General features: G+C 46.9%; 1 protein-coding gene across 2 annotated transcripts in view; it reads left to right on the top strand.

Annotated features, from left to right (window-relative positions):
• Positions 1 to 23,646, top strand: part of USP43 (ubiquitin specific peptidase 43) — an 87,756-nt gene that overhangs the window by 42,040 nt on the left and 22,070 nt on the right. For both annotated transcript variants that reach the window (XM_053376164.1, XM_053376163.1), the window contains 4 exons: positions 9,436 to 9,528; positions 11,353 to 11,488; positions 11,882 to 12,026; positions 20,441 to 20,603. In XM_053376164.1, the coding sequence (XP_053232139.1) occupies positions 9,436 to 9,528; positions 11,353 to 11,488; positions 11,882 to 12,026; positions 20,441 to 20,603 (537 nt within the window). The remainder of the gene's footprint in view (positions 1 to 9,435; positions 9,529 to 11,352; positions 11,489 to 11,881; positions 12,027 to 20,440; positions 20,604 to 23,646) is intronic.

Genomic DNA, 23,646 nt, shown 5'->3' with positions numbered 1-23,646 from the left:
CAGGGGTGACTCGCCTTAGCACAATCTTGCAAGCCTAGCAGCTCCTGACTCTTTCAGCCACCCTGAGATGGATGCAGGCCGAGGGAAGCATCGCAGCCGTGCTTTCCTTAGAATGCACGCACATGACATGCACGAGGCTCCTGCTGCTGACACTGCTGTTTTGTGTCTCTGGCGGTGGGATGAAAGAGCTGGGAGCGGAGTGAAGTTTGAAGCTCCCGGTGTGAGGCTGCTCTCAAAGATAAGGCATTAATGACTAGCGCTTGCCAGAGCTTTCCATTGTAAGTCTCTCTCCCCCCACCCCACTGTGCACTGAATAGGGTGAGCCCTTGCTCTAGGCCACAGCAGGAGCAGGGACACAGCAGCCAAGGAAGCAGACGAGGCTCCCACATTTGTCTTCCAATCATCAGAATTTAGTGGAAGCCAGTGCTGGACTTGCCTCCACCCTTCCGAGTATCTCAAGGGCACTGGCATCTCTTTCCCAAAGAAGGGTTGTGCGAACAGAAGGAGAACATGTGGATGTGTTAGCTGAGCATGCTGCCATCCAGACTTATCACTTGTGTTCTTATTCTTTTGTTGAAGTAACAGGTGTCACTCAATTCCAAAACGTAGCACATCTGTAGGGGTTTCTTCCCATTTCACTTGCTCAGTCCCTTCCTCTGGGTTCTGCACAGCAGCTGTCCTGTGGGCAACTTCCACATCAGTGCTTCCCCCTACCAAAAGGGCATTGTTGTAGTTGGGACGGGGAGAGGGGCACACACTCTGCTTCTTATATGGGTGGCTAAAAGGAGCCAGGATTTGCGATCAAGTTTCTTATCTTCTGACCTGCGAATAAAATCTGAGCTTTTCCTTTGAGGAATGCCGTGCCCCATCCTTTCCCCCATGTGGTCTTTCTATCTTCTTCTTGAGAAGGGATAGCAAGGAACCTAAAGGCACAGGGCTTCTAGATCATTTCTAGAACATTAGAGGTCTTTGGCACGTTTGCACTTGTTAATCTTTAAGGCACCACAACACCCATTGTTGCTGCTGCTGCTGTTTCTACTCTGAAGGGCAGAGTAGAAAACAAAACTCCAAGCTCTGGAATCTGGAATTCTAGCCAACTCAGCCAACTGTGAACTTGACTTGCTTCAAAAACTTGGGCTTAAATTGAATTAGCTATATTATTCCCACTGCTGTGGCCCAGATGCCCGGTCAGGCCAGCAGAGGTCCTGCAAGCAAGGTACGTATCTGTGAATTTACAAAATATCCAGGAGCAGGTTCTGAATTTCTGAGTGTTTATTAAGAATTTTGGAGACACTGTTGCAACAGACATTTCAGTCACACTCATGCTTTCCTTTATCGTGTGGCTGCTGCACACGCATAGGTTTGGAGGTTACAAATTCTGCCCCGATCTACATTCAAGGAGAGCCCTGTCTATATTGCTTCTTCTGATCTGTGCACATTCTGCAGCCATGGAGCCTTGAACAGGTATATTGTGGCAGGCTCCAAATGTGATAATTGCTAAATCTGAATTCGACTTTGCCCTGTTACAAACTTCAGGTGGAATTAAGAATTGTGCTAATATGATCATTCCATCAGTGTGATCATTTCTGCTTGTCCAATGGAATGATTTCTCTCTCTCTCTCTCTCTCTCTCTCTCTCTCTCTCACACACACACACACACACACACACACCTGTGTTGCTCTGGGGGTTCTCTTAACCCCCCAGAGTGGATTTTGGGTGGAGAGGAGGAATCCACATTGTACTAGTGGGTGTCTTCGCACTGGTTTCTGCTCCTATGTTTTTCTGGGTAGTATTCAGAAAAGCAAAAGTGCACATAAAAGTGTTGAATAAGTCAAGACAGAACAGAGATAGGAAGAATTGTTTTGTTGCTTTGCCCCTAAGCTGCTGAGTAGGTTTTCCATAAGAGGAACTGAGCTAAATCAGACCCAAGGTTCATCTACTTTAGTAACCCACTTCTCACAATGATGAACGAGATGCCTCTGGGATGCTCACCAGCTGGGCATTGTGGCAGTAAGCCTCATCTGCTTCTGGTCCCTAGCAGTTGGCATTCAGTGATACTATGTCTCTGAATGCATAAGTTCCATAAAACTATTATTGCTCCTATCCACTGATAATTACTGAATTCATTCATGAATTTATTTAATTTTTAAAAGCCATCTACAAGATGAATAGAGACCTAGTGCCCTCTAGATGTTGTTGGACTCCAACTCACATCAACCCCAGCCCGTCTGGCCAATGGTCAGGGATGATGGAAGCTGTAGTCTAACAACATCTGGAGGGCTACAGGTTCCCCATCCCTGATCTAGCCTGTTGCACTCGCCAGTTGCATGGCCACACATTCTTTAATTATTTTTGCATCGTGTGAAGAAGCACTTTCACTTGTGTATCCTGGTTATCTCTCATGCTTTTCTGTGTTTGCTTGCTAAGCCTATTTGTTCTGCCGCACATAGAATTCTATGTTTGGATATTTTCTTGCCAACAAAACCCCATTGTTTCCTGGAGAATTGGACATACACATCCAGTCTTTATTTGGAGAGACTCCAGTCTTTACCAATGAGGTAGGAAGAGAAACAGCTATGATGCTGTTATCTAGTACCTGTGATAGGATCAACAGCTGCTATCACAGCGTGACCAAAACTGGAGCAGCTGCTGTTAGCTAGCACCACAGATCTTCAGGCCAGCATTTTCCTTTGAGTATTGTGCAGTGCTGCCAGAGCTTGTGTGAAAATATGGAAACATATCCTGGCTTGGCTCCAGTTTTATGAGTTTTGAAGTGCATCAGCTGGGCTTTTTGGTCCATAGAATAAGGCTTGGTCATCCCTATTCCCGAACCACATCTGCATTGCTTTGTTATATTTGGAGAACAGAAGAAGTGCCTTAAAACAACCAGCAAGCAGAAAGTGAGTTTTGGAAAGGCTAAGAACCCTTTGAGATGAGTTGTGCTTAGAAAATCAGATGCTGGCAAAATCTTTATGGAATTAGGTTGATGACACCTGGACTTGTCCTCTGTGCGGCACGCAAGCTGGTGGAGCAAGTGACACTTGTGGAGCCAGAATGAAGCTGACAGCTGTTAACCAAAAAGGCTGCTGCATTAAGGGGCCGGAGCGTGTCAAACAGGCTTTAGTAGAGTAAAGTGGCTTAGAGATTGCAAAGTTAAATTTATTCCAGTGCATGTGGACCTCTACAGCTTGTGCTTAGAGGACCTTATGTAGGGAGAGAACTAAATGAAGCAAGTTTTCTCAGTGGTGCATTCTGGAGGGTGGCCTCAGTTGAACTCCATGCCATATGCCCAAAAAACCTTGGAAGTTTACGTCGACAGCAATGGGTGCCACTTCAGGGGCAAAAGCAATCTTTATGGGAGATCCCCCCCTGCCAATGGAACTGGAGCAAAGTCAGATGTTCCATCTGTCTGAGTGGCCCATCCATTATTGCTGGTTCTACCTGTCACTTAGTCGGCAAACCGCCCATCACCAGATCTGCAGAATGCCTTGTGTTAGTTGGGGCCACAGATTGCGCTGTCCAAGGTGGTTTCCGTTGCATTTTAAAATCTGGGCAAGTGTCATCTGGCAGAGGATAAAGTGTGTCACATTTGAACATGTGACTTATGTTAAAACTCTCGTTCAGTGGTGGACGACCCAAGAGTGATCTTCCTCATAAAGATATCTCAGGGGGAAGGAAATGAAGGCTACATCTGTTGTGTGTTGCCTGCTCAAGACATCCAGCTCTGTGTACAGTGTTGGGGTGAGTGGAAGAGCTCATCTCATCACACACTGAACAGTGCTTGGGTGTGTGAGTGATTGTGTGGCCCACTGTAATGTGTGCTCTGTATTTTTGCCTAGTTGGCGAGTGACTTGTATTTATTTAAATATTATAATCTGCGCCTTCGTAAAATATATCACGCAAAAATATAAAATCCATAGAAGTATGCGTGAAACATAATCCAAAGCATGAATAGATATTGGTTGGTTAAAAGAGAAATGCAGATTGTGAAGGACTGTCTAAATAATACTGTTTTCACGTTTCAGGAATGGTTCTTGCCAAACCTCTACTGCTAAGGAGCTCCACAGAGTAGACATCTGTATTCCCCCACAGATCCTGGCAATGCACAAACCTTCCCTCCCTTCCCTCATAATGACAGATATTTTGCTAATAAACAGATAAGAACTAGTTCACTTGTCACACCCTCAGCCCAACAGAGGTGTTCCCAGGGCCGTTGACACCCTGCTACAGTGGGGCCTTGCAGCTATTGCTTCCTATGAGGTGGGGAATTTGCATTAACCCAATTCCCCATTCTGGAGGAGCAGAGGTGGGAGATAGGAGAGACCAGCCCCCCAATCCCCCATGTTCATTCCCAAGTCTCAGACTTGCACTGCTTTGCTCCGCCATGTGACATTGCAGCCATCTCCATGGCAACCCGTTGTAGTGTTTGAAAGGGTGGCTGGCGTGGTGGTAGCTAGGCAAATGCCGCTGCAGGGGCACACGCTAGGCTCCAGGAAGCCACTTTTTCAGCACCTTACTTTCCCCGGCTGATATCCATGCAAGCAAGCATTTCCACCTGGAAATGTGCTCAGAGAAAAAGGCACCCTCACCCCACCCTGCGTTGCTTTGCATGCCACACGCCACTTCCCAGCTTGCATCCTGCGAACAAAAACAGCCTTTCCGGCAGGAAATTGAAATGGCCCCGTGTGACAGAACTGGCCCCTTCCTGAGCTCTGGAGAAGTCTCATTTTGGCGGGCTTTCTTTCCTAGCGTGAGCCATCACAAAAACTAATAGAAGTGCAGGGCAGTTGCTCTCCGTGGGGTTCTGCCTGTGCTGTGTGTATATATACACCGTGGTTTTGTGTGTGCTCTGCAAGGAGCATTAAATTCAGTAGCCTGAGATTTGCAGAGGGTGGGGGGCAGGTTTCTAGCCCTTATGGCAATGAAGGTGAGTTTAATTATTTTTGTGGGCAATGCTTGGTGTAATCTCAGAAGCCAGGGAGGCAGGTTGGTGTGCGAGGGAAGGACAGGCAGCTAGGAAGCAACAGGGTGTCATTACTCTTTATATCTTCATGCCCTTCCATGTGCCTAGTGGAGCTGAACAATTATAGCGGAAGAGAAATGAACAAACACACACATTTTATCGGTTTCCAAAATTGAAAGAAGTTTAGGTTTTCATTAAAAATAAAAAGGAGTGCCCTGGACTCCTTAAATAGTCAACACAATTGCACCCTCGGTTAGCAGAGGCTCTGTAGTTTTGCTCCGGACCAAATCATAAAAAATTGCTGCAAATCTGTTCTCTGATAGCGCCTACATGTGGTGGTTGCAATTTCCATGGTATCTGAGGCAGTTTAAAGATTCCATCCACCTTCTGCAGTGAAGCAGAAGAAGAGCTTTAGATCTCTCCTTGCTGAGCCAGCCTCCCCCACCCCCAGCCTAACCCCATGTGCCCCCCCAAAGGCCCCCTTTCCCATCCTGCTGGTTGGCAGAGAGAGACACGCCAGGCATGCCAAGCGGCTCTCCACTCCCCAATTAATCCCTTTCCCATTAATGCTTATTAAAAAGGGCTGCTTTCATTTTCAGCCTGCCAACTTCAGATCTGTGCGTCAAAGCCTGTCTATATGCAAACGATCTATTAACGGTGCAGTGCTGCTCCGCTCTGAGCTGGCTGATGAAGGAATGGAAAAAGTAGGGCTCGGAGTTTGGCTTGACTTTAATTTAGGACGCTAGTGTGTGCGTTTGAGTGGGGGGGGGACGCGAGAGCGAGAGCTCGGGAGGTGAACTGGCTATTTCCATTAAATATATATAATATCCCTGCGGAGCTTGGATAGAGCACTTCTTCAAAACTTGGTACCTGAGCGGGAATGGCAGCAGGTGGGAGATTGAGTTTGCCAGTGTTTCTTGCTCATGCATGGTCTTTGGGTGGGGGGTGGGGTGAGCCGCCACAGCGCCATTGATAGCCATTCTTGTATTCTGGCACTGTGATCAGGGAAGGTAAAGAGAGCCCCGCTGGATCACTCCAAAGTTCCTCCTAGCACAGAATCCTCTTTCCCACAGTGCTCAGCCAGATGCTTCTGCGCAGCCCAGATACAAAGGGAACAACCCTCTTCTGTTCTTTGACCTCCCTCCCCACCCCGCCGCCTGCCCAGCAACTGCCTCTGAGCTTGGGGTTGAGCTATTACGGTCAATAGTCACTGACAGACCGATTCCCCCTCTGCAAATTTGTCTAATCCTCTTTGGAAGACATCTAAGGTAGCGCCCGTCCCCGCATCTTTCTGGTGGCAAATTCCATTAGCTGTGTGAAAACAGTACTTTCTTTTGTCCTGAATCTACCCCTTCACCAGAATCATTGTGTGATCGCAAGTTCTAGTATTATGGCAGAGGGAGGGGGGAAGATGGATCTCTCTCCCTCTCTGTTTCTCTTTCCGTGCATAATTTTGTGAACCTCAGTGCCATTCCCCCCTTCAGGCATTTTCTAAACGAATCCCTCCCCCAGTGCTTCAGCCTTTCTTGCCTGGGAAATGTGCTCCGGCTCCCCGATATTGAGGCCTTTCCTTAAATGTGTGTATGAGAGAGAACTTGGAGTCCTACTGCAATCGGAGACATCCATTCCCCCCTTTGATCTTATCCGCTAGGACTCTTCTTACAGTTAAGCTATGGAATTTGCTATTACACGGTGTAATGATGGCTGCTGCCTTTGACAGCATTAAAAGGGGATTAAGCGCATTCATTGGGATAAGGCTATCTTGATGGTTATGTGTTAACTCCAGGATCAGAGACACCATGCCTCTGACATGCTGGGAATCGCAAGTGAGGAAAGTGCTATTGCACGCAGGTTCTGCTTGTAAGCTTCACATAGGAATCTGGTACGCCACTGTTGAGAACATTAGTGGACCAGATGGGCCTTTGGCCTGATTCAGCGGGGCTTTCCTTATAGAATCATAGAATTGCAGAGTCGGCAGGGACCACAAGGCCCATCTAGTCCAACCCCTTGCAATGAGGGATCCTCCCCCCCCCCACAGCGTGGGCTCGAACCCATGGCCCTGAAATTAAGATGCTCTACTGACTGAGCTGTGTTCCTCATTAATTAAATGATGATGGTGGTGATGATGGTGGTGATGATGATGATATAGGAGGCCAAATAGTGCTCCAGACGTCAAATTCAGGAGTGAGGGGAGGTGGTTTGCTTCTCCTGTTGGTTTCACCTTGGCAAAGTCAGACTGCTAGTGCATGCAGTGTGGTTGTGTGAAAGTGAGTGGGAGCAAAAGAATGCAGATAAAAATAGGACTCGGTGTCTTTTAAAATAATATTTCAAGGGTAGCTGCAAAGAAGGAGATAGGGCAAGCTTTAAGTACTGAGCAAAGCGGCTCCTGCTACACAATACCTGACTCCCCACCCCTCCATAACAAATGCCAGCTTCCTAGAGGGCAGATTTAAATGTAAATGATGGTGGTAGTGGGGGGGTTAGACTGTCTCCCAGTGCTGTGCCCTTGATCCAAATCTTTCCTTCTCCCCTGCAACACCTTATAACAAAGAAAAATCCATTGGCCAATCTGATCTCCTGTCACATTTAGTTTGCCCATTAGTCTCGAGATGTTGGCTGCAGTTTCTCAATGGGGGGAGGCCAAGCATTCAAACACCTTCTCCGTTTTTATTCCTTCACAGGTACAAGAGCTGAGCCTTGTACATGTATCTGCTAGAACTCTGTTTAGTGCAATGGATTGGTCTAACTGAATGTGGATTCCATGCCAAATCCTATGTTGTGTATGTATGGGGGGGGGGGTAATGCACGGTACCTCCATGCCTGCAAATGCATGTCCAAAGGGGTTGTTTTGGGTCATTTCTGGTACACATTTAGCAAAACTGTGCTACAGATGCAGTAGTGCTTTTGAGTGGCATGATATGATGAAGGGTGTTACCTGCGTCCTTCTGAAAGTGCACCTGTATATTTAAGTGAGACTGCACCACTGATGAAAAAGGGACTTACCTGAAGTATCCACATAGGTGAAGATAACTTTCTATTATTAGGGAGTAGCTGATTGTTTTCCTTTCTAGAATGGATTCAGCCCTGCATGTTGAGTCTAACCCTCACTTCTTCCTTTTGGGGAATCTTTTATTTTTATGTCACATACTGGAGCCTGAACTCCCAGGTAATCTTGTTAGGTGCAATCCCATTAACTGGCTAGGACTTGCACCACTGAGCCAATCTCATTAAAAGCTGGTCTCACTTCTGATGATCGGCTCTGTTCACTGCTGAGGAAATAAGTCCGCTTCTGGTGGAATGGGCTAGCCCTGCTAGGTGGAGGGCTACTTGTGGAAAACCCACTCTTTACTGCTGAATCGGAGCAAGCAGCACGAATTGCCGTTTGTTCTGATTCAGCATTCAAGAGCAGTTTTCTTGGGGAAAGCAGTGGGGCAAAAAATAACCACTCTGACTTGGACCTTTAAAGGGTGGACCTGTGTCTAGAAAGAGCAAGGATGAGCCCTGCTTGCAGTATTGGTCTTTTATCTGTTCTTTGAAACCAAGGGTATGTATTGATATGCATCAAGGGGATTTCTTCAGTCAGCCACAAATCATCTTGGTGAAGCACAGAATGTCTCCATCACAGAAACGGATCTGGTGCTATGAGGCTACAAACAAGTGTCAGGAAGTGACACTATGCTGGATGAACAAAATGTGATTTGGTTATTACAGTGAACCCAGTGTTGGATGTGAGCTGAGGGGTCATCTTTGTTTGTCAGCATGTGTGTAAAACATGCTCCCACTCCAGGGCAACTATGGGAGAGAAAAGTTTCATTCAGCGATAAGAGCTTTGAAATATTTTGTAGTATCTAGCCTGTAGATAAAAGAATCGCTGGTTGTGGCATGAAACTGGTCACAGTGACATAGAGGATGAGCATGAGTGTAGTAACCAAAACTGTTGTTGCCTGGGGGACAGGGAAGAGTGTATTCATTTATGGAAAGTCAATTTACAGGGATACAAATTTAGAACTATTAACTGTCTGATCTTAAGCTCCTCAAAGTGACTTCAGTATCATGCTGCTTTTGATAATACTCATAGACTGGGTGCAGATCTTCCTTGTGGTCATTCTTCTGTGGGGAGTCTACTGACTCAACCCTCCTTTTGTAGAACAAGGGGCCCCCTGAACAGCCCTTTGGCTGGAGCAACTGTACCTGTGAGATTAAAATGGTAAATCTAAACAAATTTACTGGGAAGCAAGTCTCGTGGACCTCACCAGTGTTTATTTCCAAATTGTTAATGGGCAAATTTGACAAGGGGTGACCTCCGAGGACCTTAGTTATTCTGCATTCCACAAGTTCTCCTTTTAAGCCTTGAGGCCAGATATGAGCTTCAGACTCCTAGAATACAAAATGTGAGGTCAGCCCTACATTTTCACTGGTGTAGTTATCCCTTGACATGGGATCTGACAATGTTTCTCTCCCTCCCTTTCTAGGTCCTCCTTGACTTGCCCTCACTGCCTAAAGCAGAGCAACACCTTTGATCCCTTCCTGTGCATCTCATTGCCCATCCCTTTGCGCCAGACCAGGTATGTGAACCAAGTACCCACACTTTCTCTCCCAGATCCTAACTAGGGAAATGGTGAATCATTCTAATCAGGTCTGTGTCTCTTCTGCATGCATTGACCCATAACTCCCTTGCACCCCACTTCTGCGTGAATCTATGATTTCAAAGAAAAGCTACATGAAAATTCACATTTTAATATTCATTTTAAAATGTATTTTGAAATTTATTTTCTTTCAAAATGTGCATGCATTTTGATATGTTCTTGATCCGCAAACTCCCTTTGAGTTCAGTGGGGTTTACTCCCATGGAAGTGAGTCCAGGACTACAGCCTGAGTTCCGATTCATACATTAGTCTGGGAGGGGGAGGATTATCAGGTCAGCTCCTAGTGAAATTAGCAAAAACAGAATTGCTCAGGCATCCCTGGTCCAGCCTAGTAAGATCAGTGAAGTGGCCTGCTATTCCCCCCAGGCAGATTTCTTCATCAGCCCCATTTCAGGTGCTGAAAAGCCTGCATATTCTTAGTTTTCCTCGAGGAGAAAGCAGACTGTCTTTTTGTCCAACCAAAGCAGGACCTTTCCCCTCTCAGAATCAGTGCAAACAGGCTCCTCTGCACATCTGTTGGGAGTTGGCAAGGCAACTGCAATGGTCACCTACAGAGATAGCCCTGTTCACTTGCACTTTTGAGTCATTTCTGAGGGTTCACCCCTCACTCCCGCCCAGCAAAACGGTGTCTCTCTCTGTACATGTTGGCTTAGCAAACACACACACACACACACACACCACAAGCCAACAACAGACAAGCAGTAACTAGTCCATGCTGTCCATTTATCGGCATGGTTCTACTAAAGCAAGCATTAAAACCAGGAAAGTTTTTTTAAAGCCTTTAAAAATGCTCCCAAGATGTAAGCCATCACCATAACCTGTAAGTCCTGGGGGAAAAAAAGATATTTTCCTCCATTTACTTGGTAACTTTACAAGGATGTTGTGTTGAGTGGGAATGAGGAAATGCACCCCCCCAATAGGTACATGGGGCAGCCATCTTTATTTCTGTATACTTTCCCAGGAAGAGACTTCACTTTATGATGTTTGGGTGCTTACCAGGAGTGTTGGATTGTGTTCATAAATTCTATAGACCCGCCCACCTGCTTAATCTTCACTCGCCCTCTGTAGATTAATCCACATTATTCACATTTATCTGTTTTTGATCCACAGATGGGTCTGTTGTTCCTCCGCCCCAGTGGGTAGTTTCACTCCCAAATGCGGAGCTAACTAGACTCCTCTGACATCTCTTTTCTGATGGTGCAGGAGTACATGTGGAGTCTGTCCTGTGCAGACTGCAGATGAGCCAGTAATGACTTTCCCCTCCAGCTAAAAACTTGCAGTCACAGCCAGTCACCAACTTCCAGCAACGGCGCTCCCAGTTCTGCTTGCCATGGCTGATGCTTGGTGCATCTTTTCTTTAATAGCTAGAGGGCTTACCCAGGCCTCTGGTAGGCAGCTCCCATTTGTCGGCTGTTGCTGGAGCAAAGGAAGACAGAGGATGCATGCAGGGGAGAAGAGACCAGTGTATCTAAAGCAGGCATGGGCAGACCTCAGGCTTGTAGGATCTACTTTGCTGTTAGGCTTTTTTTTTACTTTTGTTTACTAGAACCCTGAGATCTACTTTGGGAAGCCCAAACATTAAAAACTTCACTGTTCAGGGCTGCCTTCAGAACTAACAATAATTTTATTATTTATATGGGTCCCAGGGCTCCCTGTATCTCACCAGGGTGGGGCAGGACTGCCATTTGGCAGCCATTTTGCTGCACCATTCTAAGTTCCCTTTCCTGGCCCCTTTCCCTCCAGGCCTTTGAACGTCACCCTTGTCTTCCAATCCAAGAGCCAGCGATTTGTGCGTGTGGGCCTGGCTGTGCCTCTCCTCAGCACCGTGGCAAAGCTGAGGGAAATGGTGGCAGAGGAAGGCAAGATTTCACCTGACCAGGTAAGCCAGACTTGTTCCTGCCCCCATGCTCTGGGTGCCCTTGTTCCCTGAGAACTGCATACAGTGGTACCTCTGGTTAAGAACTTAATTCATTCTGGAGGTCCGTTCTTAACCTGAAACTGTTCTTAACCTGAAGCACCACTTTAGCTAATGGGGCCTCCCGCTGCTGCCGATGCGCCGCTGCCGCCCGATTTCTTTTCTTATCCTGAAGCAAAGTTCTTAACCTGAGGTACTATTTCTGGGTTTGCGGAGTCTGTAACCTGAAGCGGCTGTAACCTGAAGCAGCTGTAACCTGAGGTACCACTGTATAAGCCAAGGAGGTTTTCCTTTCTCATATACTGCCTAAGTCCTCAAGCCTTGCAAGGCCCTGACCATTTCACTCTGCCACTGCAGGTGATCCTGGCTGAGCTGGGCCAGTCAGGATTCCGGTGCTCCTTCTCAGACGACGAGGACCTGAACACCATTGCAGAGGGCGACAACGTCTACGCTTTCCAGGCTCCTCTCTCCTTCAGCAGGGCCAACTCTTCCCGCCTCTCAGGTGTGTCCTGTTGTGGCAGCTGGAACGCATTCTGAATGTCCCTCTAAAAATGCCTGTCAAATAAGCTCTGGAGAGGCGGCCAAGTTCTTCTCCATCCTCAGGCCCCTGGGCCCCTGCTATTGTCCAGCTGGCTCCTCTCTTCCCCCTCTCCACATGGAGGTGTCTGGCACTCAGAGCTTCAGGTACTTTTGTATCAAATGGTGAAAAGTTGAAGAAAATAATAATTCCCTCCACTGAGTATTTATCCCCTCTGCCAATTCCATATTGTGCTCAGCCTGAGGGCCAAACCAAATATCAACATCAACAGAGCTGTGTTCTTAAATCCAGATTGCTGCAATAACATACCTGCCAAGTGCCCTGTTTTATGAGGGATGGCCCCATTTGCTTTGAAGGCTCTGCCTTCACCCCAGGGTTCATATGGATTCATATGGCTGGTGGGCAGGTGGGCAAGGGTGAGCGGAGAGCAGGTGGGCAAGGGCAAAGGTGAGTGGAGATTGGGTGGGCGAGGGTGGGTGGTTGTCTTGCTTTGCCCTCCCAGAATGTTGCAGGGTATGCAATAATACAGGAAGCCGTTTGTGGAGGAGCCTAATTTAAGGGGCAAAAAGTGCTGTGTACAGCTAACCCCCACTTTCCTCAGCCTTTTTCCTTTCATCCCCCCAGCTTGCTGCCTTTCTTCCTGCTCGAATCACTTCCAGTAGTGGGACCCCCCAACTGGAAGACAAGGGGTAAGGGAGAGGGGCTGTGGGGGTGTAAATTGAGAGAAGAGCTTCTCTCACCCACACATCCGTTTTATTCCTCAAACAGGGACACCCATCTCCTTCACCCACGTTCTTGGCCATGGCAGCAGATCCAGGTTTAAACACACTGATCTGCTGATGCCCATGTCTAGCATGGCCTTGAGAAAGCCAGGCGGCCATGCGACAATCATGTGTGACGGACAGGATGCTCCTTTTTTCAGTGACCAAGCAAAGATACTGCTGCCAAAAGTAACAGCCTCAGAGCCGGGCAATTTACTCGGCACTTATTAAGAATGTAGTACCTGTGCTGATGTTGTGAAGGTTGGGGTGCTTTGCACAGCGGCATTCAGAAGCCAGCATGAAGGAAAGGAGGAGGAGGAGGAGACGCCCGATGCAAGAGGAGAGAGTTTTCCTGGCTTGATGGGATCACAAGGAGGCCAGTAACTTTTAACTGAAGACTGGCTCTATCCATCAGCCTGCCCTTGTCTCCTCCAGCCAGCACAGATTAGCCACAGTCACAGCAAATAGCCTCAGAATGAGTGGGCTTTAGGGGCGCCGAGACTCTGTCACTTTAACAGCCTCTTATTAAGATCTACAGTCTTGTGATTGCATCATGAGGCCTCTGGGAAATACCTTTTCCCTGCAGAGTCAGAGGACCTTCTCCGCCTCCGCTGGCAGCTTTACTACCTAGCTATGCAAAAGGCATTTTTCCTTGAGTCTGCTCTTTGTTTGGCTTTCGGCTGGCTCTGGCAGACTGTGAAGAGGTGATGCACCTGTAAGGCTGAGACGCAGTTGCCGGGACCAGGTCTAAACTGACAAAATGGGACAGCTGCTTCTGAGAAGAATTGGATGGATGCTGATGCATTGATCAGCCCAGGAACCTCTCCTGTGCCCTTGGTCCTGTTGCTCAGCCTCCTGGCCTGATTTCCTTCTGAGAGGTTTCAAGTGATTTAGCACTGAACACACAAGTGGGTGTTGTTGAAACTGATGCAGTGAAAGCTTTCCTGCTCCTGCTTTTCTGCAATAAGTGTGTTCTTCGGTTCCTTCTTTTTGAGGGTGTCTGGAGAGCACGTGTGCTATAGACCTCGTCTGCTAGGGTCATCTCAGAGTTAACATTGTTTGAAAGCACCTGCTTTGCCAACTTGGGAAACTTTGCACATCATGGATGCTGCAAGGTTTCACCAGGGTTATTAACCTTCTGCATACAAGGCGAGTTTGATACATAGGTGCATTCACATAAGTAGCTCCACACATGCATTCAGAGGTGGCCCTGGGCCATTTGGGAAAGGTGATTTCTGAACAGTGAATTGCTCAAAGGATGCTTCCAGACCATTGCTATTTTCAGGTGGGATTCAGATCATGTACCAGGAAATTCAGGTTGATTAATCAGGTTGATTAATGAATGAATGAATGTTAATATGGTGCTCTTAAAGCAAACTGGCTTCCTCCCCCAGATGGGACCTTTTTGTAATAAGCAAAGTGGTAGAAAAATACACTGGGAAGTGTAGGATAAAAGTTGTATGGCATGTTTTCTAACTTCCCTGCAAACAAATAAGAAATGAATGCTCAGTAAATCAATGACATCACGTAACCTCCTTGCAAACACTTGATAAACCTGTTAATTTTTCTGAGTGTTTCAATGCTGGGAGACACCACAGTTCACTAGAGCTTTTCTTTTCTCCCAGTGTTTGTTTGCTGCAGCTATTTCGCCCCCTCTCCACCCCCACTTCCCATCTGTTCTATTCTTTATGATTCCTTGTTGTGGCAAAAGATAAATAAAGTACAACAAGCTGATATTTTGCAATGAGTAACCAGTGCGTATTGTTCTGTATGCAGTTGGGTTTTCTTTTCTTTTCTTTTTCTTTTGCACCAAATATGCAAGGTCATATTTTATCAGAAAAAACTCTTACATTTTAGTATGCTTTGTTTCCCTACTCCTAACTTGTTACCAATATGAATCACAAAATCATAAAATTGTAGAGTTGGAAGGGACCTTGAGGATCATCTAGTCAATCCCCCTGCAATGCAGGAATATACGGGGACCGAACCTGCAACCTTGGTGTTATCAGCTCCATGCTCTAGGAAGCACTATTTGGACTACAAAGCTATAATCCAGGTTAAAGGCAGCATTAGATTAGGAACACTTGTAAAAAAAAAAAAAGAGAAAGTACTTAAGAAATTACGGTATAAAAGAAAACTTATTGGCAGAATCAGACTGAACCTTGCATTGTATGAATATAAGTTTGTAGGGAAGTTAACGGAAACTATATAAGAAATATGTAACTGTACGGTATAAGATAATCAACAGATAAAGTACAGCGAGACTAATTGGAAGTCATTTTTAATTTCTTGTTTTACAAGTTTTACAATCGTTCACATCATTGGGAGTACAAAGGATGTTAGTGATAAGAATTGTGTTGTTTCATATATTGCTTTGTTGTTGTTTAGTTGTTTAGTCGTGTCCGGCTCTTCTTGACCCCATGGACCAGAGCACGCAAGGCACTCCTGTCTTCCACTGCCTCCCGCAGTTTGGTCAAACTCATGTTTGTAGCTTCAAGAACACTGTCCAACCATCTCGTCCTCTGTCGTCCCCTTCTCCTTGCGCCCTCCATCTTTCCCAACATCAGGGTCTTTTCCAGGGAGTCTTGAGGTGGCCAAAGTATTGGAGCCTCAGCTTCAGGATCTGTCCTTCCTGTGACCACTCAGGGCTGATTTCCTTAAGAATGGATACGTTTGATATATTGCTACTGCCTGTCAATTCATAGTTTGTTTATTTGATTGTATATTTGTTTGTTGGTTTGTTTGCTTTCCTGGCAGAAATGTATCTATTTTAATTTCTCAACCTGGGATCCTCCAGATACCTCCCCCCCCAGCATGGCCATTTGGAGAGCACCAGGTTGGGGGAAGCTGCTATCTGCCCCTAAGCCTGCTTAACTATGGTGTTCTGCCTCTGCCTTTCAGGCATTTGGGGAATGTTATGCTGTGAACTAGTTCATGATGTACAGCAGGAAAAGATATGCCCATACCCTCTCCTGCACAGCATTCCAAGGTTTCTCAGTTTAAGCTTGAAACACTGAAAATGGTTTAGGTTTGTAGTGATAATGCAGCTATATCAGGGGGGGAAAGCCCATGGGAAAAATGTCTCCCCTAACGTAGCTGAAATGGAAACAGACGTGATTTGGCTGTTTGCAATTGCTTTCATTCCAGTTATTAGCAGGCAGATGAAAGAGAGGTGGCAGGCCTAAGATGGGACTGAGAATGATGTTGGACTCCACCTCCCATTGGCAGGTCTCAAAGAAGGTGAAAAGCCCTAGAGTTCCACCTCCACTTTCAGAAGTTGCCTGCTCCCATACAGTACCAGTTGTTGGGAATTGCAGGTGTTTGTGCATTCATCTCCAGCTTGCAGTCTTCCCATAAGCACCTGCCTGGTCAGCAGGCTCTTCTTACCTTGTTCTAGTTCCATGGCTACTGTGCAAGCTCAGGCAGGTGTACCTGGGAAAAACAACAACAAAGAGACAGATCCCCTCCTGCAAACACATTAATTGCAAAATTAATTGCAAAACAGGTAGTGATTGAGTCTGTAGAGCAGGTATAGGCAAACTCAGCCCTCCAGATGTTTAGGGACTACAACTCCCACCATCCCTGACCACTGGCCCTGTTAGCTAGGGATGATGAGAGTTGTAGTCCCAAAACATCTGGAGGGCCAAGTTTGCCTATGTCTGCTGTAGAGCAACAACATGGAGCATCTCCAAACACACACACACACACACACACACACACACACACACACAAAAACCACAGTCCCTGGAAGATTCCCCTAGGCATTGGAAGGTAGTGGCAGCATGAACCCACCTGTGCCAGCTCAGCCAAACTCTACGGCAAGGGTCTTGTTGGATTACAACTCCCATCATTCCTGACCGCTGGCTGGGGTTGATGGGCGGGTCACTGGACCCCTAGAGTTTGACTGAAATGACACAGGTGGACTCATGCTGCTGCTAATGTGCTGTGTGCTTTGGGTACCTTTTGGGGACAATGATTTTTGGGAACTCCTGATGTTGTTGCTCTAGAGCAGCGTTTCTCAACCTGTGGGTCCCCAGCTGTTGTTGGACTACAATTCCCATCACCCCTAGCTAGCAAGGCCAGAGCTCAGGGATGATGGGAGTTGTAGTCCAACAACATCTGGGGACCCGCAGGTTGAGAACCGCTGCTCTAGAGACTCACTTGGATTGTAGAATTGTAGTATTGGAAGGGACCAGAGGGTCATATGGTCCAGTCCCCTGCAATGCAAGGATCTCAAGTAGATCACCCTACGTCACAGAAGGCCACCCATCCTCTGCTTAAAAACCTCCAAGGAAAGAGACTCCACTACCTCTGTCCATTGTCAAACAGCTCTTACTGTCAGTCAGTTCTTCCTGATGTTTAGTCATAATCTTCTTCCTTGTAACTTTGAATCCATTGGTCTGGGTCCTAGCCTCCGGAGTAGGAGAAAACAAGCTTGCTCCATCCTCCGCACGGCGGACCTGTGATCAATACCGTTTTATAATTAGTGTGTTGCCAAAAGGGGACCCATCTCTGTTTTGTGACTAATACAAGAAGTTATTTTTAGCCTCCCATGGACCTGGCAGGCAGCCAAGCCATCCGTGCTTCAAAAGGTCAGGCTCTGAATCGAGATAAATTGGTTTTACAGTCTGTAAAATGCCACTAGAGATCCAAAGAGCTCCAAGTCAGGGAGCTGGGAGGTGTTGTGAATCCTGGAGTGGCAGGAGGGTGTAGCGAGGCTAAAAGCCCATAAAGAACGAGAAAAGAAAAGAGAGGCAAAGGGGAACAATGGTGCCTCTTCTAAAGAAACCCAGAAGTTTTGGGGGGAAACAATAGTAAATATTCGGCATGCTTCCACCTGCTCTGTGTAGAATCATAGAGTCATAGAATGTAGAGTTGGAAAGGGACCCTGAGGGTCATCTAGTCAACCCCCTGCAACACAGGGATCTCAACTAGATGATACACGACAGGTGTTTTGAGTCTGTTTCAGTGTGTGTGTGTGGGGGGGAAGCATTCAGACATGTAACCCCTGCCTTCAGCCTGATGTGGAGCCACAGGCCAAAAAGGGCATTACTGCTTCATTCTGTTGATTTGATAAATGAGCCAAATGTGACTTCCAGCTTCATCCCATTTTTACATTTTTTAAAAAAATGTATTTTTATTAAAGATTTTCTTGGTTTACAAAAGTATGTGTAATGTCTCTCTCTCTCTCTCCCTCTCCCTCTCTCTCTCTCTCTCTCTCTCCCAAGTAACATTTTTTTACAGATCAGTTTTGTTTGTTGAGACATTAGGAAGAAAAGGGGAGGAGAGGTGGAGAGGGGGAGGTGAGTGGGGGTGGGGTCAGGTCCGATTTGAGAATCCCACAGCTGTGAATTCTGAGATACTTCCCTGGATAATAATAATAATAATAATAATAATAATAATAATAATAATTATTATTTACCGCCACTCTGGGCGGCTTCCAATCAAGTGTTAAAAACAATACAGCATTAAATATTAAAAAACTTCCCTAAACAGGGCTGCCTTCAGAGGTCTTTTAAAGATAAGATAGCTGTTTATTTCCTTCACATCTGAAGGGAGGGCATTCCACAGGGCGGGCGCCACTACCGAGAAGGCCCTCTGCCTGGTTCCCTGTAACCTCACTTCTCGCAATGAGGGAACTGCCAAAAGGCCCTTGGTGCTGGATCTCAGTGTCCGGGCTGAACGATGGCGGTGGAGATGCTCCTTCAGGTATACAGGATATAGACTTTGCAAGGCTGAGGCTTTAAGAGGGCAGCTTGGTGGGGAAGAAGCCAGGTGCTGAGAGGAGAATGGGGATGAGCTGATCCTTGGCACTTGTGGCTGCATTTTGGGATGGATTAGCTTTTATATGCAAAATGAGAAGGGAAACTGGAGACAAAGTGCCGTGGCAGTGATTTATTGCCTCTCCAGGCTAAACAAGAGGCCTTAATTGAAAAACATCAGAGGAGACAGCGCACGCAGATCTGGGAGATGAAGTTCATGGCAATCCTGCCTTTTGGACAGCCCTGTTGCCAGGTGGTTTTGATGAATTGCGCAGCCCAGATCTGGGGAGGTGGACAGATCGAGTTGCAAATTGGAGGTGCAGATTGGACTGATTATGCGTGAGCGTTTATTGCTGGTGATAATAGACACCAACTTGTTGAGAGTGTTAATGTTTATTCTTCCTTGCAGAATCACAGATCTGGAAGGGATTAATCTGAATCATTTTGTCAAACCTTTGTTCTAAGGCAATATGTCCTATATCTTATGAATTTCGGATGATCTGTGTCTAGATTTTCTATGAAAGTTCTGGAAATCGAGAGCCCGCAAATCTCGAGTCATCGTATTCCCTTGCTATCTATTATAATTAGGAAGCTTCCCCCCCAACCCTGAACCTCTCATGGGTTTTATTTACCATGGTATGGGGGTAGGAGGGAGCTGGGGGCACTGTTATGCAGTGGTTCCACTCCTTCCTCCTGGGCCATGTCCAGAAGGTGGCATGTAGGGATGAGTGTTTGGACCCCTGGGCACTCACTTGTGGGGTGGCTTGGGGCTCCATCCTCTCCCAAATTGTTTTCAACATCTATATGAAGCCACTGGGGGAGATCATCAGGGGGTTGGGGTTGAGTGTTCACCAATATGCAGGTGATACCCAGCTCTACCTGTCTTTTAAATCAGAACCAGTAAAGGCAGTGAATGTCCTATGTGATTGTCTGGAGGCAGTTGGAGGATGGATGGGTGTTATTGGATTGAGGTGGAATCATGACAAGAAAGAAGTACTGTTTCTGGGGACAGGAGGCGGGCGGGTGTGGAGGACTCCCTGGTCCTGCATGGGGTAACTGTGCCCCCAAAGGACCAGCCTGGGGGTCATTTTGGACTCACAACTGTTCTTGGAAGTGCAGGTTAATCCTGTGTCCAGGGCGGCTGCCTACCAGCTCCATCTGATATGCTGGCTGAAATCCTATCTACCGGCACACTGTCTCGCCAGAGTGGTACATACTCTGGTTATCTCCTGCTTGGGCTACTGCATTGTGCTCTGCATGGGGCTACATTTGAAAGTGACTTGGAAACTGCAGCTAATCCACAATGCAGCAGCTAGACTGGTGACTGAGAGTAGCTGCCGGGACCACATAACACCTGTCCTAAAGGATCTTCACTGGCTCCCAGCACATTTCTGAGCACAATTCAAAGTGTTGGTGCTGACCTTTAAACGGCCTTGGCTCAGTATACCTGAATGATGTTAAAAGCTCATAGTTAAACCATGGAACTCACTCCCCCAGGAGAAGCTGATCGCCACCAACTTTGATGGCTTTAAAAGAACATTGCACAAATTCATGGAGGGTTGGGTTATCCATGGATAGCAGCCATGATGGCTATGCCCTGTGTCCATGACTGAAGGCAGCTATGCTTCTGAGTACCAGTTTCTGGGAATTGCAGGAAGGCAGAGCGCAATTGTGTGCAGGACCTTCTTGCAGGCTTCCCAGATGCTGCTCTAGGATGCTGGGCTAGATGGACCATTGGCCTGATCCATCAGCTCTTCCTATGTTCTTCTTTAAGCCATTCCCAAAGTAGTTGTCCAGTAGAGGAGAGGGATGCCTTGGGGATTTACTCATGTGCGTTATTCTTTCCTTTTCCCAGGTTGTCCCCACAGCCTCCCATCCTCTCCCAACTCTTCTGAGCCCGAAGGCCAGCGCTTGGCTCATAACGGGGCCATTTCATCGGAGTTCCTGCACCATGGCGGAGGGGACAAGATCCTGCTCCTTGTCTGTAATGTGGCTGGGGCAGGGCAGCAGGCCGTGCGGTAAGTCCTGCTGAGCAGGAAAGCTTATGCTAGAACGGTTAAGAGTTCTGCCACTGTGGCTCAGTGGCAGAGCTTCAGCTTTGCATGCCAAAGATCCCAGGTTCAATTCCTAGCATCACCAGGTAGGGCTAGGAGAGACTCTCTGTCTGAAACTCTGGAGGACGGCTGCCAGACAATAACTGAGCTAGATGGACCAGTGGTCTGACGCAGCATAACACAGTTTCTTAGGTGCCTTTCCTGAACTGGGCACTTGACCTGTTGGCCGCCCCCTGTTACTCTCAGGCTCGCAGAGGCCTTTTCAGAGGGATGGGACTTCGAGCTTGGGAGTTAGTTAGTTGCTTGTTTTTTTGTTTTCTAGATCCCAGCTTGCTGATTAGCAGCTCTGAAAAAGCCGGAAGCAATCACAGAAGCAGCAGCTGGGCTTGTTAAGAGCAGTTTCCTTTGTGTCATTTGGCACAACATCTGGGCTGTGTAACATTAATGTTGAGCTCTGATAAAGCAAGCCTAGTGGCAAGTTAATTGTCTCCACTTGGTGACGAAGGGGCTTGGAATGGGAGCGCTGTCGCTTCAGCCAAATCAAGCTGTGCAGCGGGTCTGGAGAAACAACCTCCGAGTGTCCTGAGCTGCGCTTTGGACCATTTGGCCTGCAGCAGTGTTCTGCCTGGTGTGCCACTTGTTCCTTCAAAAGCCCATTTCTTTCCCATGCTGGAGATGTGGATGGAGGTGGGGGGGAAGAGCTGCACTCGGTTTACCAGCCACTGATGGCTGCGAGGAGCTTGCGGGAGGGCGATTGGATGCAAAAGCACTGTAGGCGGGTAATGAATTCACATTGCACATCCCAAATGTCATTAAGTAACGCTCTGCATGCTTGCAGTGGCTAATAAACCAGTCATCGGCTGGGAAACGGCTTGTAACATGCTGAGCTTTATGGAGGGCAATTTATCTAGCAATATTTCCGTGTTACGTAGGCAAGCCTAGCATGTCTCCCTCTCCCCTCCTCCCAACCCAAGTGCTTTTGCAGGGACAAGAACTATATGGCTTGATTCCTAGAACTTTTGCCTGTCCTTTCCGTACCCCATTTATTCAGCCAAACAGCACACACAGATTGCAGGGCTCAGGAAATGGGGTACTGATAGTTGTCAGAACAAGAAAAGAGCTTATAAGATGCATTAGAGGAGAAGGTACCAGGAACTTACTTGAATCTACACTTTTGGTTCTGTCACATTGCCGCAAATGGGTGGTGATGGTAGCCATGTCTCCTATTTTTTCAGAGGACAGTCCTCTATATGGGGGGGGGGGACGGTCTTCTCTTTGAAGGGTCATCTATTTTACAGGAACCTTAATGTAATGGTTATATGGGTTGCTCGTGCGTAAGTTGCTGCCACTCCTGGCTAGGTTGCCTGGTTAAACCCTTTCTGTCTGGACAGCCCTTCACTTTGTGGCTGCTTCAGTCGCTAGCAGAATCCGTCAGTGGGCGTTTCTTGAACCTCTTCCAGCATAGAAGTTCTTTGACGCCAAGTCTCCGCCTACTCTCCCTGCGCGGCAGTCTTCTGCACAGGGTGGGTGTGGGCAGCGGAGGACCCGTGCTCTCCCCGCTGGTCTCTGGCAAGGAGTCCTGGAGCCCTCTCGCCAATTCCCCCATCTGCCCCCCTTTCTCCCTGGTGTCACGCTGATTTCCTTCCCCAGCCGATGAGCTGCCTCTCTCCCTGCTGGGCCCTTCTCCAGCATCGCTTTGGAGCCTTGCCTCCGCCTCTAGCTCCGATGGCAGTTCCCTGACACTTAAGATGGGGGAGCAGAGGTCTTGAAGTTGCCCATCAACAGTTAGCAGTTGGATAGCAGATTAAGCAGGCAAACAGGTCACTTGTGCACACGCCATACATTTAAAGCACATGTCTTCTCCCCAAGGAATCCTTAGAGTTGTTGTTTTCCACTCAGAGAGCTACAGTTCCCAGCACCCCTACAGTAACTACAGATACCAGAATTATTTGGGGGAAAACATGAGCTTTGAGTACATTATCATGCCCATTATGTTGCATTTCTGTTTAAATCAATAGTAATCATTTCTGAATTTGCATTTAGAAATGTAAATGTGCATATGCAAACCTCTTCTGGAGATGCATTCCCCACCCCTTTTTTGGCAATGTGTGACTAGCCACCCTAAACTGGAACTGGAGGGTATATGTCTCCAATAGATCAAGTGGTTTGCTTGTCCCCCCCCCCCCTTATTTGATTTTGAAGGGAGAAAGGTTTTCCTGGCTTCTCTTCCTATCATTTCCATTAATTCTCTTTGTAGCTCTTAGGAGACTCAGTCTTTTGAGTTCTGCAAGCTGACCAAAGGAGCCTGGAGTTCCAATCTGTCAAGTCTGGCTGAGAGTTTCGCTGGCACCACCAGAGTTTTGAGTGCCCAGCTGTCAACTTTCAGCCTGGGGAACTTTTAAGAGCATGGGATCAAGCAGTTCAGATCAAAAAGTGCAGTCTCTTGAATCCCTAGGTCAAATATGTTTAGATTCATAAAGAAATAAATTATATACTTTCAAAACAAGCAAAATAGTTTTAGCATGGAAAATAAAGAAAGCAGAAAAACACACACACTTTTTTCTGTTCCTGGGATGGATATACGAGACAAAGTTTCATTTGCCTTTAGTTACAGAACTAGTAAATGGCTATGTGGATTTTTGTGGTTTTTTAACCCAAAAAGAAAATATTTTGCCAAAGAAAGTTAGCCTTTACAGTAGAAGACTTGCCTGCCCCAAATCTTTCATGCAGACTATCCGGCCAGCCTAGGCTTTCCCTCAAACAATTATCTTGGCTTTGAAGTGGAAATAAGATTTAGCTTTCCATTTAGTTGATTTGCATAGTCCCTAAGCCCGCCTGCCCTCAGCCTAAATTTGTTCAACTGCTTCCCGCCCATTTCATAGTAGACTGTGGAGTACAAGATCTGATCACACCTGATGAGAATGATGAATCAGGGGAAAGTCCTGAGCAAATATCTGCCATAAAATGCAAAATTTCCCAGACATGACATTTTGATTGGCAATAGATG

The sequence above is a fragment of the Podarcis raffonei genome, chromosome 2 (genome assembly GCF_027172205.1).
Source record: "Podarcis raffonei isolate rPodRaf1 chromosome 2, rPodRaf1.pri, whole genome shotgun sequence".
NCBI classification, from domain to species: Eukaryota; Metazoa; Chordata; class Lepidosauria; order Squamata; family Lacertidae; genus Podarcis; species Podarcis raffonei.
Note: the sequence above shows the minus strand (reverse complement) of the source record. Positions and strands in the feature narration are given on the sequence as shown.